Below are 17,451 nucleotides of genomic sequence, written 5' to 3' on the forward strand. Positions count from 1 at the left end.
CTATCCCAGAAAAGGTGTTCCAGGAGGCTTTCCATAAGTGGAAGAAACAATAAGAACCATATCTTCCCAGTAGATAGGAGTATTTTGAAGGGAACAGTGGTTAAAATGTACAATAAGCAATAAAGGTGTTACAGCAAAAGTGTGGTTTCCTTTTGAACATGCTTGTGTTGTCACTGAAAGTTCTGAAGAATTTTAATTACCCAAAACAATTAAATCAAAAATGCTACAGCAGGCTTCAATCAGTATCAAAAGAAAAATTCAATTTAGAAGTTTATTGCATTACAAACTGACAGTCAATCTGATTGGTACCCGCTTTCAGGAGGCACTACTCAGAACGGTTGGCAGACACCCACAAATATAAGTAGACAGTACTCCCAGCTTTCAGTACTCCATATTCCTTCCCCTATCATGTCCACCTATAATACTAACTTCAATCCTTAAGAAGGAACTTCGGGTTCTGAAAGCTCCAAGCAATGCATTTTTATATGTGTACTGCATTGGGGGTTTCACCTTCTGAGACCAAGTCATAATATGTCAAATTAGCACTCATCCTAAAAATGGTACACATTCATACAGGGAGAGTTTCACCGTAAATACTACACATTTAATTACTTACAAAAATCAACCAAACACTGCAATCATGTCAATAACTTACATAAATAATTTTAATTTCACAAATTACAAAACAATAAATATAAATCATTCACACTCCCTTATCATCATCCATACGAACTCCAGTCATTTTCTGTAATAGATTCATCAGCGTCTGAAATCTGTTCTGAATCTGGAAAGAAACAGAACATCACATTGTATAATTCCAATATCAGACATATGAAACAGTAATATTTGAACATATATACAATCAGAATGAAATGAGTTAAATACACTATCAGTAGTTACAAACATCATTAATAAAACAAATGACAAAGATGTATTTTTCTTGATTTGAGATTTTAAGATGTGTGCTGTCTCTCTGTGTACTTAACTGCCCTACCACCACCATTTATGACTATCTTATTTTGTTTGGGGCTACGTGCAAAAGAGATCTATTCTGCTACAAGGGCGTATTCGCCACTTTATAGACATAAGAATTTCTGTGTCTCTCTATGTGTCATTTATTCCTTGTTCCACCTATGTTCTGTCCAGGTGTAAAGTTCAGAATCAGACATTTTGTTTGGAGCTTAAGTTCCCCAAGGATTTGTTCATTTTTTTGCTTTTCCATATTGCGCCCAAATAATGGGGGATTCTCACAACATGCTGTTGAGAAACATGCTGCACAAATCACAACATGGCATACATAATAAACTTTCAGCAAGTAAAACTCTTAACAGAAACAGTGCTAAAATAAATGGATATGCAAAGTTTGAGTGTAAGTTCAGAGATTGGAACTGAATCTGGTACATTCTATACTACAGTTAGTTAAATAAGATCACAATTGGGTTAATCAGTAGAAACATGTATTTGACAACAAAAGAAAAATGCAAATACAATTAATAATACGCCCGCTCATCAACTGCCTCAATAATTGCTTGGTATCTCCAATGCATGCTTGAAACCAAATTTTCCATGTATTCACATGGAAGATATCTCCAAATGCAACAAACTGTTGTTGATAGCCATTTCAAAGTTAATTTTGCTTGCACCAGATGCAATGTTAAGAATGGGTTTCCCAAAGAAAGGTTAATAATGATTTTGGAGTCACTTTACCAACTGAGCCATATTCTTCACAGTCACCCAAATTTCAAATCACTTATAATAGCGTGTTACCCACATTTGCACAAATGATTTTGATTTCCCCATATATTTAGATATTGTGGCATGACCCCATTTTTGAACCCTTGGTGTGGCTACACATAAACATATCCTCAAAATGTGACATGTAAGATGCAATCATGTCTCTTCTCGTGTATCTCTGTCAACAATTCAAACTAAACTAATGTTGTATGGACATTGCAAGAAATACAAAGGTTCTCTGTACAGGACTGTGAAAGAACTAAGGCGATGTCTTTTACCACCTGTGTGTAATGCCAAGTACACTCTTACTTAACAGACAGCATATCAAATTTATGACTTTCAATTTACATCACCACCATGAACAATAAACATACATATCCCAAAAATTTGCCACTCTGTGATTTTGTAAGTTCTAGTATTATTTAGTCATGGCTGTTTGAATAAAAGTTTAATTTACAACGTTGATGACTGAGACATAACAACTATTAGTGCTCTTCTGGAAGCTGTATACATAATAATGCACAGAAAGTTAATTAATTTCAGAATATTTTATCGCTTATCATTCGGTGCATGTAATCACACTGCCATGGCAGCCAAGTGGAACATTATACAGCCAATGCAGCATGATCAAATATGATGGTTAGTCTTACAGGAAAAAAAATTACTGTTCTAGCACACAATACATGCTGTGCTTGTTCAACTGTAGAAATAGTTTGTTTTGATTACTATTAGCATTGACGGTACAAAGCTGCAGGATTGCCAGACTCAATGTATAGATGGCTACTGAAGTTCAGGACAATTTATTTTTCCTCACCAATATTTATAAGTTCATCACCTCACCATTATTAATAGGTTCATCACTAAGCAAGCTCTCTTTTCTTGCTTAGTATAACCTGAATTAAGATGTCACAAGAATGTAATGTGTACAGAGGAGGAGAACCCCCCCCCCCCCCCCCCCCATGAACCACAGACCTTGCCGTTGGTGGGGAGGCTTGCGTGCCTCAGCGACACATATAGCCGTACCGTAGGTGCAACCACGACGGGGGGGGGGGGGGTATCTGTTGAGAGGCCAGACAAACGTATGGTTCCTGAAGAGGGGCAGCAGCCTTTTCAGTAGTTGCAGGGGCAATAGTCTGGATGATTGACTGATCTGGCCTTGTAACACTAACCAAAACGGCCTTGCTGTGCTGGTACTGCAAACGGCTGAAAGCAAGGAGAAACTACGGCCGTAATTTTTTCCCGAGAGCATGCAGCTTTACTGTATGGATAAATGATGATGGCGTCCTCTTGGGTAAAATATTCCTGAGGTAAAATAGTCCCCCATTCGGATCTCCAGGCGGGGACTACTCAAGAGGACGTCATTATCAGGAGAAAGAAAACTGGCGTTCTACGGATCGGAGCATGGAATGTCAGATCCCTTAATCGGGCAGGTAGGTTAGCAATAGGAATGCGGGTAAGCTACTACAAACAGCACAGTGAACGCATTGTTGTGGCCAAGATAGACACGAAGCCCACGTCTACGACAGTAGTACAAGTCTATATGCCTACTAGCTCTGCAGATGACGAAGAAATTGAAGAAATGTATGATGACATAAAAGAAATTATTCAGATAGTGAAAGGAGACGAAAATTTAATAGTCATGGGTGACTGGAATTTGACAGTAGGAAAAGGAAGAGAAGGAAACGTAGTAGGTGAATATGGATTGGGGCTAAGAAATGAAACAGGAAGCCGCCTGATAGAATTTTGAACAGAGCACAACTTAATCATAGCTAACACTTGGTTCAAGAATCATGAAAGAAGATTGTATACATGGAAGGGCCCTGGAGATACTAAAAGGTTTCAGATAGATTATATAATGGTAAGACAGAGATTTAGGAACCAGGTTTTAAATTGTAAGACATTTCCAGGGGCAGATGTGGACTCTGACCACAATCTACTGGTTATGAACTGCAGATTAAAACTGAAGAAACTGCAAAAAGGTGGGAATTTAAGGAGATGGGACCTGGATAAACTGACTAAACCAGAAGTTGTACAGAGTTTCAGGCAGAGCATAAGGGAACAATTTACAAGAATGGGGGAAAGAAATACAGTAGAAGAAGAAGAAGGGGTAGCTTCGAGGGATGAAGTAGTGAAGGCAGCAGAGGATCAAGTAGGTACAAGGACTAGGGCTAGTAGCAATCCTTGGGTGACAGAAGAAATATTGAATTTAATTGACGAAAGGAGAAAATATAAAAATGCAGTAAATGAAGAAGGCAAAAAGGAATACAAACGTCTCAAAAATGAGATCGACAGAAAGTGCAAAATGACTAAACAGGCATGGCTAGAGGACAAATGTAATGATGTAGAGGCTTATCTCATGAGGGGTAAGATAGATACTGCCTACAGGAAAATTAAAGAGACCTTTGGAGAAAGGAGAACCATTTGTATGAATATCAAGAGCTCAGATGGAAACCCAGTTCTAGGCAATGAAGGGAAAGCAGAAAGGTGGAAGGAGTATATAGAGGGTCTATACAAGGGCGATGTACTTGAGGGCGATGTTATAGAAATGGAAGAGGATGTAGATGAAGATGAAATGGGAGATATCATACTGCGTGAAGAGTTTGATAAAGCACTGAAAGACCTAAGTCGAAACAAGGCCCCGGGAGTAGACAACATTCCATTAGAACTACTGACAGCCTTAGGAGAGCCAGTCCTGACAAAACTCTACCATCTGGTGAGCAAAATGTATGAGACAGGCGAAATACCCTCAGACTTCAAGAAGAATATAATAATTCCAATTCCAAAGAAAGCAGGCGTTGACAGATGTGAAAATTACCGAACTATCAGTCACGGCTGCAAAATACTAACACGAATTCTTTACAGACGAATGGAAAATCTGGTAGAAGCCGACCTCGGGGAAGATCAGTTTGGATTCCGTAGAAATATGGGAACACGTGAGGCAATACTGACTCTACGACTTATTTTAGAAGCTAGATTAAGAAAAGGCAAACCTACGTTTCTAGCATTTGTAGACTTGGAGAAAGCTTTTGACAATGTTGACTGGAATACTCTCTTTCAAATTCTGAAGGTGGCAGGTGTAAAATACAGGGAGCAAAAGGCTATTTACAATTTGTACAGAAACCAGATGGCAGTTATAAGAGTCGAGGGGCATGAAAGGGAAGCAGTGGTTGGGAAGGGAGTGAGACAGGGTTGTAGCCTCTCCCCGATGTTGTTCAATCTGTATATTGAGCAAGCAGTAAAAGAAACAAAAGAAAAATTTGGAGTAGGTATTAAAATCCATGGAGAAGAAATAAAAACTTTGAGGTGCACCGATGACATTGTAATTCTGTCAGAGACAGCAAAGGACTTAGAAGAGCAGTTGAACGGAATGGACAGTGTCTTGAAAGGAGGATATAAGATGAACATCAACAAAAGCAAAACGAGGATCATGGAATGTAGTCGAATTAAGTCGGGTGATGCTGAGGGAATTAGATTAGGAAATGAGACACTTAAAGTAGTAAAGGAGTTTTGCTATTTGGGGAGCAAAATAACTGATGATGGTCGAAGTAGAGAGGATATAAAATGTAGACTGGCAATGGCAAGGAAAGCGTTTCTGAAGAAGAGAAGTTTGTTAACATCAAGTATAGATTTAAGTGTCAGGAAGTCGTTTCTGAAAGTATTTGTATGGAGTGTAGCCATTTAAGGAAGTGAAACATGGACGATAAATAGTTTGGACAAGAAGAGAATAGAAGCTTTCGAAATGTGGTGCTACAGAAGAATGCTGAAGATTAGATGGATAGAACACATAACTAATGAGGAAGTATTGAATAGAATTGGGGAGAAGAGGAATTTGTGGCACAACTTGACTAGAAGAAGGGATCGGTTGGTAGGACAAATTTAGTATTGGAGGGCAGAGTGGAGGGTAAAAATCGTAGAGGGAGACCAAGAGATGAATACACTAAGCAGATTCAGAAGGATGTAGGCTGCAGTACGTACTGGGAGATGAAGAAGCTTGCACAGGATAGAGTAGCATGGAGAGCTGCATCAAACCAGTCTCAGGACTGAAGACCACAACAACAACACAGAGGAGAAGGAGGAGGAGATTAGTGTTTAACGTCCCATTGACTATGGGGTCATTACAGACGCAGCAGAAGCTCAGATTAGGGAATGATTGGGAAGGCCATGCCCTTTCAAGGAACCATTCCAGCATTTGTCTGAAGCGATTTAGGAAATAATGGAAAATTTAAATCAGGATGGACGGACAGAGGTTTGGACTGCATACTGAGGAACTCGGTAATCAAATACTACTGCAGCTGCTTCGTCATTTCAACGTGCTCCAAGGAAGTGAAGTAATTGGAGATATCCTGAAAGAAATATAGGTCATCATGTGCTCCACAGCTGATTTTTATTAGTATTATTAAGAAACCACAACAACCACATTGATACGTAATTGGTAAATAATAAATACCTATCAGCACAGCTGTGGTGGTTTCTTTTTAATATCAGAAGGCATCTTAAAAGAATTGGGACTCGATACTAAAACAACTGAAATAATTAAAGCAAATCGTTTGAAATAAAGTCAGGTGTCTGACAGGGAGATGGTTTGTCACCTCTGCTTTTCAAGTGTGTGTGAGAGAAGGCAGTTCGAGAATGGAGGAAGGCCATCAATACTAAAGGGATTCAACTAGGGAGAAATCCAAACAACATCACTGTTGACTGTTTAGCCTTCGCTGATGACATGGCATTGACTACAGATTCACTAGATAATGCCCAAGAACACATAAGAGGACTGCAAAAACAAGCATCCAAAGTAGGACTACAAATATCCTTTGAAAAACAAAGTTTGTGACAAATATCTGTGATGCTCCTCAAAATATTGCAGTTGACAACAATACAATACCTAGGAGAGTGGATTACATACAATGCAAAAGAAAAGACAGCTATAGAAACTAGAGTGCACAAAATAGAAACAATGTTTCATATGACCAAAAACGTTTATAAAAAAAAATCCTTGTCCTGGAACACAAAATTAAAACACTACCAAACAGTGGCCAGTCCTGAAGCTCTGTATGCAGCAGAAACACTGAAACTAACAATAAATGGATATCTTGAGAAACTAGAGAAGGTCGAAAGAAGAATTTTAAGAAAGTTACTGGGCACTAAAGGAAATGATAATGCTGAATACAGGTTAAGACCAAGCAGAGAGCTATACCTGAAAATTGAAAAACTAACTGATGTAATGAGGATTCAAACCTGTGACCGTAGCGGTCGCGCAGTTCCAGACTGTAGCGCCTAGAACTGCTCGGCCACCGCGGCCAGCGATACCAACAGACTAACCAAGCAGATATTCACATGACTCAATAGCTACAAATCCAAGTTCGCATGGTTCATAGAGACTGAAAACAGAACACATTTCATGAAGGCAGTTCAAAAGGCAAAATTTCAAGAGAGAAAGAAAACAACCAACGAAAGTGGACTCAAGAAGGAAGGGAACAACACTCTAAATGGCTGAAGGAAATTTGGAAACTAAGGAAACCTAATACAATGAAGAGTAGCCAAAGTTGATTCATCGTCCCTCCAAATGGGTTACTCAAAACAAGAAGAAGAAGAAGAAGAAGGAAAGTCATTTGGCTGCCAGACTGATAGCAGATATGAATAAAATTCTTGAAGTGTGCATCTCTGTTCCCCTGCCCTGTCTCTCGAGATGATAATCACCTGTATTATGCAAAATATTCAAGTACTACAAACTACGTTTATACAGTGCTATTAACTGATTTACACCTTTTGATTCACTGCTGACTATTGGAACTGACTTGCTGTTTCTCTAGGTAATATTGTCAGATCTCTGCCACTAATGTTTTATTGATTCAACGACACCTCCACGAACACTTGGCGCTTACATAAATATACAATACAAACGTCCATACAATTGCTGGTGGATCACTGTACCATGAAGTGCTCCACTAGTTCCAGAGATCCGCTGCCATCACAAACTTCAACACCTGCACTACACACTTAGCAGTCTGTTATACAGTGAGATGACAAGACTCATAGAATACCTACTAAAATCATGCAGCAACTCGATGTAGCATGGGCTCAACAAGTCATTGGAAGTCCCCTGCAGAAATATTGAGCCATGCTGCCTCATCCACAACTGTGAAAATGTCGTCAGTGCAGAATTTTGTGAATGAACTGACCTTTTGATTATATCCCATAAATGTTTGATGGGATTCATTTCGGGCAATCTGGGTGGCCAAATCATTCACTTGAAACTGTCCAGAACATAGCATGCTGCACTGTCATCCATAAATATTCCACAGTTGTTTGGGAACATGAAGTCCATGAATCCCAGTCCATTAAGTGTAAACACAGCCACACAATTACAGTGCCAGCACATACTTGCACAGTGCCTTGTTGATAACTTGGGTCCATGGCTTCATGGCGGCTGCACCACACTCGAACCACAACATCAGCTCTTACCAACTGAAATCAGGACTCATCTGACCAGGCCACAGTTCTCCTGTTGGCTATGATCCAATTGATATGGTCATGAGTCCAGGAGAGACGCTGCAGGCAATGTCATGCTGTTAGCAAAGGTACTCACATTGGTCAACTGCTGCCATACCCCATCAATGCAAAATATCACCACATCGTCCTAACAGATACATCTGACATATGTCCCATTTTGATTTCTGCAGTTATTTCACACAGTGTTGCTTGTCTGCTAGCGCTGCCAACACTATGCATGTGCCGCTGTTCTCAGTCATTAAGTAAAGGCCGTCAGCCACTGTGCTGTCTGTGGTGGGAGGCAATGCCTGTTGGCACACTCTTGACATTGTGAATCTAGGAACATTGAATTCCATAATGCTTTCCTAAATGGAATGTCCCATGTGTCTAGCTCCAATTACCATTCCACATTCAGAGTCTGTTAATTCCCATCATGCAGCCATAATTACAATGGGAACCTTTCCATATGAGTCACGAGGACAAATGAAGCTCTGCCCACACACTGCCCTTTTATACCTTGTGTATGCAATACTACTGCCATCTGTACATGTGCATATCCCCGTCCCATGATTTTGTCACCTCAGAGTATAGTCACAATACTTGGATAAATGAAAAATTGCACCTACCAACACCCCTGCCCCCTCCCCCAACATCACAAAGTGACGAAGCTGGATTTTTTCCCCTCTATGTTTGCCTATGGGGTAGTCTATCACTCAGCCAGTTCCTGGTTATTCACACCTCTCGTTGTAACAAAAATGAATAATGATATGTAGTTGTGTGATACTTAATTTCTTGATGTGTGTCTGTCTGTTATCTGGGCCCACACATTGAGGACTTCATTGTGAACATTCACAGAAAAAAATGGTGGTAAGTGCTCTCAACCAATGACCTTGTCCTTGCATTTCACTGCATCCCATAGGTCCTGAAACATTACAAGAACTTCTGACTGCACTCCACTTGCATGTTTTGGATTCACTAAAATATAAAAATTTGAGATATGCAATGCTTGAGAGACACTTCTATGCTTAATGAATGAAATAACTAGTAATCCTGACATCTCCATGTTAATAATGACCTTTTCATTATGTTATGTAATGTTATTTGGTCTCCTAGGGTTACTCACCGTATTACAAGAACATGGTAAGCTGACCAGTTGCTCTAAATGTGCCTCTATAACAACAGAAGGTATAGACCAACTCACAAGGAATATCACAACCACAAGAAAGAGTAGATGCTCTCTCTGCACTTCCAAACCTACTGCAGTACTTAATTTGTAAGACCTTTTATGTATTTTTAACAGCTTTCACAGTGGCATTGTATGATTTGAACTGAACAGGTGCAGAATTCTCTTTAAGATACATAATTAACAAAGTAATGTTGAATACCATCCCACTGTTCCCTAATTCTGTTGGCTGAAGGTCATAACCTTGTGGTTGTAGGCCTCAGAATGTGATGTGGAATGTTAAACTTACACTAAATTACTTAAAATTCTTTCCAGTGAATAAGTCAACTGTCAAAATAATAGTAAATGCTGACCAGAAACTTGTATGCTTCTTCATTTAAATAATCTAAAGCCTTTATATAGGCATTAAATATTGTATGAGTGTTGCAAGTTCAAATGTTTATAAGTAACACACCTCGAGTCACCTCGAATTACTATGTAAATGCCTAAACACTTACTGATTGATGTTATCCATCTGATCCCAGCACATGGCATTTATTCAGGAATAAGCTAGCTTCAGAAAGTGCTTCATATAATTTCTGATGTAACATTTCACCATTTGCTTTGCCAATAAAGAAAATTCTTAAGTGACACATTGTTATGCAACACTTTCTGACCAAAATGTAATGTGAACTGAAGGCCTCTGCTGTCAGCTACAGCGGGACATTAAGTGGACTCAGCAGCGATAAGTGGGATTGTGTAGTAGACTGGCATTTGAACCTTGGATACCCTGCTTACTACGCAGGTGCGTTTAACCACTGTGCCATCCAGGTCACAGTGTTATCGCAACTGTGCGAACTATCTTGGCAAGCCTCAAGGCCAATCCACACTTCCACTGAGTGCCACCTTCCCGCAGTCCCTATACATTGACTCTATGTTTGCTATTCTGAGATTCCCACAGGAGATTGGATGTATTTGTGCAGCCACACTGAAGAAGGTAAATCTATTGTCCAACTAGGCATATCAGTTATATGAATGTGTGGTGTCTGTTCTTTCAAGCATGTCTGAAAGAATAGACACCAAGCATTCATAACAAAATGTAATAGTTGTTTGTAATTCTTTTTTGTCTTTAAAATGGTAGTTTCATCGAAACAGAATGTATAATATAATGAACATGCTTCTTCTAACATACGTGCCCATAAATATGTTGCCAGTCCACCAGTTGTTACGTACGGTACCTCATTTTCTTAGACAAAATGTTCCAGAACACTATCTGGGGACATCTTCCTAAAACTGTTGTAAATATCATTTGATGAATACAAACAGTAACAGGAAAACACTGAATTCATTGTCCAAACCAATTCATCAGTACCAAATCTGAAGGTTGTGTGTGATCTGAAAGAATTTAATTTTGAAGTTACATTTATGTTTTGTTGAAAGTGAGAGATTACAAATTGTGCAAAAAACTTTTTTCCCAATAGTAATACAGCAAGAAGACGCACTGCAAAATAGTTCACTTTCACTAACTTCTTTCCCACACAGTGACTTTGTTTTTCAAACTGTCTGTATTTTCAAGCCAGCTACTACAGAATTTGCATTTTACCATCTTGAAAAGTTTATTTTCAAAACTGAAAAGAGTATCACAGCATCAGTTTTGTTAGTACAGCAAAATTACAATCTGACACAAAAATAGAACAGAAGACTATTCATAGTCCCTGTGAAAAACCCATAAGATCAATGCTGAATATTCCTTGATTTTACGTTTCTTCCTAGTAAGATTTAACTCAATCCTATGTTCTTACTCGACACCTTGCTTGACTTTGTACCATTTTCTTTCTGTTGACATCTTATGTGACTGAATAAGTTATAAGAAGCACAAAAGACAACGGTTTGCACCATAGGTGGTGGTGAAGCTGATGGAATATTTTAGGCCAATGCGGAGAAGGGAGATGTGAGAGAGAAAATGATAACACAATCTATGATCGACGTTGCCAACACAACTTGCAATGTTTAGCTTCACCACCCAATTATGATACAACTAGTGATAGGTTGCGGCAGCAATGGAAAAACATGACAGTTGAAGAGAAATGTTCAGGACCGAGCCACAATTTGGCAAAGGAGCCCAGCTGCCACCTTTCCTTGTGCTACTTATGATTTAGTCTTGTCTTTCTGCATGTATTTCCAATGTACTGTGTTCAGCAACAACATAGATTGTCAACCTTTCAAATTCAAACACTGAGTCTCCAAGACCATGCTTGGTCAGAATCAAGGAAACATTGGCCATTTCTGGCTAGACAGCTCTTATTGACTGACAACTTGTTACATCACTCTACAGCCAGTGCAGCCACCACACCACACCAACACTCGTAAAATGAGCTTAACACTTTGTTTAGCCCACTAAGTAATAACTTTACGGACCTTTGCCTACGAAACATTTGCAACTACCTAAAGTACTGGATTATGAAGTATAAACAAACAGAAGCTATAAATCAAAGTTGGTGCGAGAATTTAATTTTTCTCGTCCTAGATAGCAATTTTACCAACATTCATAACGTCAACTGACATAACCAAATTGCAAATCCATAAATAAACAAGAAAGAAATTTCAAAATTTTACAGCATATAATAGACCTATAAGGAAAAACAGTGGGTTTTACCACTAGTAATACTGTATGGACATACTTGAAAAAACTATCACTTTTGCTAATAATGAGGTATGAGATAACTGAGCCATTTCCCAACACACTAGTGCCACAAATTAGACCTTAAAACACACAGTTTTTAGGGTTATTTCATTTTATGTTCACCTCCAAAATAGCAAAAATTTATAGTCTACATGGTGAAATAAACTGATGACTGTGAAATACTACGAAAACTGTTAGATTATAACATCTCAGATGTTTGTAACCTCTAGTCTGTTTGCTTACCCCCTGCAGCCAATAGCCGTATAGAAGGTGATGTCATACTGATGCAATAGCTTCAAGCATAGAGAATGATAAACAGCAAGCTTACTTGACAGCTTGTTCCAAAGCATGGCTGATGTGATTGGTGTACAGCAAATGGAGTGACCGTGCCTTCCATTTAGGTTTAATTTCTATAGTTATACCTCATATGCCCTCCACTACCGTGTATCCATTTTACTTACAGTAGTTCTGCTCAGAGCCTGTTGACAGAATCCGGAACATATCATACCTCTACCAATTGCAGACAACGTAGGCTACTTCATTTGTTATGTGTGTCTCCACAATTAACAGGATGTTTTCAGTGAACAGTTGTGCAATGGCTCGTTCATATCTGTTGCAGTTCCCACTACTGTTTAATGCATTGCGATGGCAGACAGATTGTTATAAATGTAATGGATTGCTGGGATATATAAATGCTGAAATCACAGCAGGCTTAACTTTATTTCAAATTCATTGGTATGTGAAGGAAAACTTGTATGTGTGTGTGTGTGTGTGTCCTTTCATGAAACCTCCTTTGTTTACACTACAGCAAGTAGCGAATTTGAAGTGCAAGTGGCATGAGTTGGTAATACTGCAGAATGCTCCAATTCAACCACTCAGCACAGAGTCAAGTAGACTTCACACTACTTTCTTCAGTCATGACATCACTAGTGGGCTTTCGACTATCAATTTTTGTGAGCACGTGTGAACAATTCCAGTGTGAATTTTGTTCATTTCTATTATTCATTTCCTTTGTAGTGTGTGTGTGCCACAGTATACCATTTCAAAGCAGCAGCACATTGAAAATTTATTACAAACACATCACCCTTATCACTAATAGTCAGTCGAAGGGGGATGTAATGGATTTTGGTGCAAAAAACGATTTTTCACAAGTATTATTTTCTTGATCTGCACAGTTTAATCCATGTTGTGTGTGAATTTTATCATAATAGTAGCTTTACAAATGCCTTTAACTTGATAAACTGGTTAACTCTGCACTGGCAGTCACTTCCACCTTTGGGAAACTGCTTGCTTCAGCGGAATTTTTGTCAATGTGAAGGCTATTTTCTTTCGATATCTTTGGCTGACACCCATATCTCTGGCTGACATCTACATCTTTGCCTGAAAACTTTCTTGCATGTGGTTTATTTACATTTTGACAATAGTAGCACACATATTAGTAGGTGGAAGGTTGAATTCGCAAACCTTTACACGGAAGTCAAGATTTATGCATAATGGGTGGTGGAAAAACTGTGTTTAGGAAACGGAGGTTTCATGGAAATCGGTTCACAAACAAAAAAGAGGAAGCAGCTTGAAATGAAGAACATTAGCTCTCAGCTTCAGCATCGAAACTTGGGACAGGAGAATTGCACAGGTGCGTGAATCATGATGATATGGATTCCACTGGATTCAGACTTATTGGTTTCGAGATTCTCTGCCAGGCTATAAATTTCTCATGTTCATGTGTTACCTGTAAAAATATAGAATGCATGATTGTTGTTGAAGAAAGAATAGTGGGAATAGCTTTTAATTTTAAATTAATTTATGATTCTTGTGGCTATGAATTTTCATTATCCTCCTCCAAAAAAACAGACACTGGTACCTATGAAAGCAATTTTAGGTTAGCATATTCTCTCAGATGTCTTTGACAGGGCAGGGAAGGAGGTAATTTATTGTTTGGTTTTCTGTACATACCTCCACCTTGTGCTAGGTTTGAAAAACTAAATAAAGAAATGTCTGATGCAGCATGTGGTACTGCCAAAGTTTCTATGAAGAAAGCAGTGGAGGAAGTTGTGGAAATAAATAACAAAGAAATAGATACTGGGTAAATATTCATGACAGTGAATCTCCTTCAAATGTTACTAACCTGTATGTGCCTGTAGATGGGACCTGGATGAAAAAGGGTCACACATCTCTTTAAGGAGTTTCAGCTGTTATTGGTATTGACTCAGGTAAAGTTTTAGATGTAGAAATTATGTCTAAATACTGCCACCAGTTTGCAACAAGGAACATGTCCAACAATGAAGATGGTGAGAAACTGTGGCAAGAAAAATATGCCGTAGCATGCTCTAAAAATTATAGTGGCTCAAGTGGGGACATAAAAGCTGATGCAGTTGTGAGGATGTTCTTCAGATCTGAGAACCAGTATGGTGTTAGATATACTAAACACCCTGGTGATGGGGACTCCTCTTCGTTCAAAGCACTAACAGGTAAAAATCCATACAATACAACAATAAAAAAAGTTGGAATCTGTTGGCCACATCCAAAAGAGGCTTGGTGGTAGGCATCATCACTTGCTGAAAGAGAAGAAAGGTGAGGTACTTGAGGATGGAAAGGCAGGCTTGCTCTGAAAGAAATTGATTCTCTTCAATTATTTTATGGGAGAGCTATCAGGAAAAACACACACAATTTAGAGGCAATGAGGTGTGCTGTGCGGGCAATTTTCCCACAAATTATCCACTGACCAAACACCAATGCACAATCTGTGTGCAAAAGATGACTGGTGTAAGTTCAACAACAGAAATGAGATGTATTCACATAAACACTCATTACCAGAACCTGTTATGAATGCAATTAAGCCCATATTCAGGTTTCTTGCAAACCTTGATTTATTGAGGAAGTGTCTGCACAGAAAGACACAAAATGCAAATGAAAGCCTCAATAATTTAATTTGGATTAGATGTTCAGAAGGACATTCTGGGGACTTGAAGTACTCAAAATCGGTGACTATGATGCAGTTTTATGTTACAATAACGGAAATAATGGCAGAATTGAAGTGCTGAAGGTGTGTTTACAACAAAAGCATTTTACACCATTGATGAGAGCAGGGTCAAGAAAGCTAGCAGATCAGTGTCTTACCTGCAAATACAGGCCCTGCAAATTCGAAGAGGAGAGAAGAAAAACCTGGAGGATGAGGAGTATCAGTATGGAGGATTTTAAAATTGAGGTAAGCTTATTACATGTACAAGTATGAGAAGAAAATCTGTGAACCTCATTTTCTCTGTTTTACATTTTTTTACGTTATTAGAAGCCATTTCTCAAAAAGTATATGTGCCAATGCTATTAAATTTTCAGGGACGGTTTGCATTGTGTTGCTGTCTCCCTGGAACTTAAAACTATGAGTTCCTGCAATTACATTCTGATTTTTAGATGATTGTATGTAGAAAAAAAGTTAATTTTGGATGTGCAAAATTAAAAACTCTGTTAACGATACAATTTGTACCATAAATTAATAACTGTCACTCAGTGGTCTTACAACTTTCTCAGGACACTACAGTAAAATTTTCAGATTAATTGCATGATTAGAATTTGAGTTTGCTTTTTATAAAAAAGACAATAAAAAATTAAAAATTCAAATTTTTGGCAAAATATTAATCCTACATATTTTATTATATTTTTCCATTCAAACACAGCTCTCTTCCTCTACACATGCAAAATTTTAGATTTGTACATTAATAAATTTGGCTGTAATGATTTTTTAAATAAATGTTTACATTTCCGTTACATCCCTCCTTAATAAAGCATCAAAGATATAAGGGTTCGAGAGACATTTGATAAATAAGACAATAGAAAAAATTCATGAATTAATCTGTAGCGTAATGAATAATGTCGTGGCTTATACATTTACAGGTGGTACATTTGCATCCTGCTGCATACTAAAAAATTTTTCCATCTTATTATCATTATATTCTGGGAATTTGTTATGAATGTAATACAAGTACGTACTGCAATATTCGATTTTATTTAACATTTCTGTCTGATTAGAGAACAAAGGTTGACATAAACATCTGATTGTCCATTGCCGAACATGTGGTGATTTCTGAGTGGGTGGTTCAGCAGGAACCTTAGGATAGCTTATACTGCTATGAATGTAATGAGCAGCAATAAAATTCATATTCTTCCTTGACACTAATAAATCGCTATTTATTTCCGAAAATGTGACGATTTCTGAGTGTATGGTTAGTCAGGAGCCATGGAGACAGCTTTAATTCCTGAGACAGAAAAGAGTAGCAATAAAATTCATATACTTCCTTCTCAGAAGTAATTGGCTCTTTTTTTCTGAGTATGTGACAATTTCCGAGTATGTGGTTAGGCAGGAACCTAACAGGACAGCTTAAATTGCTGCAAGTGAAATGATGAGCAGGAACATTCATAGTCTTTCTAGTCACAAATATTTCACACATTGCATAACCACAAACACATTCCTCTAAAGAGCTCTCACCACAACTGTGATTCTCCTGTCAATAACACATCCATAAACATCAACTCGGCACTATAGCTATCGATAAATCTATAGCATCATTTCTGGTCGCCTTCACGGTGCCACTATGCCACGATCGTGCCAGTTCCTGCAAAAAGTACTGTGAAATGGGCTTGATCCCTCAGCAGGATGAACAAGGAAAATTTAAAAGCAATACAGTAGAGGTCACTGTACTCACATCACCAGAGTATGCTGCACTGCCATTGGCTATGAAGTAACAACACACATCCCCACATACTATATATCAACGCCTTTCACCGTACTTCAGTTTTCTATTTAATTCACCATGTTCATCAATATTTGCTTTTTTTCTGCATAAGCACACAGGAAAAATATCTCAAAAATGTGTGTTTTGATGCATAATTTGTGGTCACAACATGTTGGAAAATAGCTAGAGTACCTTGTATGCAGATAACAATACAATTTTTTGACCAGTTTTTGGGAAGTCTGTTAAAAAAATTCTGGAACACTTGTAATTTTGTGCCAATGGTGTGTTGCAGCGAAATGCGGTTGGCTTCCCTGCACACACCTGTGTTTTTATGTGTAACTGCCGTAAGTTTCATTGTTGTATGCCTGGTTATCGTTCAGTCTGCCACACAGTTTGCGAATTTGAGATGGCAGGGTCACAGAAGTGATGCATCTGCATTACATTTTGCATGAAACTCACAGAAACCTTTATAGAGAGACACCAAATGACACAAGAAGCCTACAGTGATGAATGCTTAAGCCGTACTTGACATTATGAATGGTTTACATGGTTTAAAAATGGACAGAAGTTAAACATGACCCTGGTTCAGGACACCCTTCAATGTCAACTGATGACGCTCATGTCAGGAGTGTCAATGAAACTGTGCATGCCAATCAAAG

General features: G+C 38.4%; 1 protein-coding gene across 2 annotated transcripts in view; it reads right to left on the reverse strand.

Moving 5' to 3' along the window:
* Nucleotides 1-582: 582 nt before the first annotated feature.
* The window catches only part of LOC126262864 (uncharacterized), a 178,413-nt gene continuing 161,544 nt past the window's right edge, over nt 583-17,451 (reverse strand). For both annotated transcript variants that reach the window (XM_049959731.1, XM_049959730.1), the window contains exon 9: nt 583-784. In XM_049959731.1, the coding sequence (XP_049815688.1) occupies nt 704-784 (81 nt within the window). In that variant the 3' untranslated portion in view covers nt 583-703. The remainder of the gene's footprint in view (nt 785-17,451) is intronic.

Source organism: Schistocerca nitens, chromosome 6 (assembly GCF_023898315.1).
Source record: "Schistocerca nitens isolate TAMUIC-IGC-003100 chromosome 6, iqSchNite1.1, whole genome shotgun sequence".
Taxonomy (NCBI): Eukaryota; Metazoa; Arthropoda; class Insecta; order Orthoptera; family Acrididae; genus Schistocerca; species Schistocerca nitens.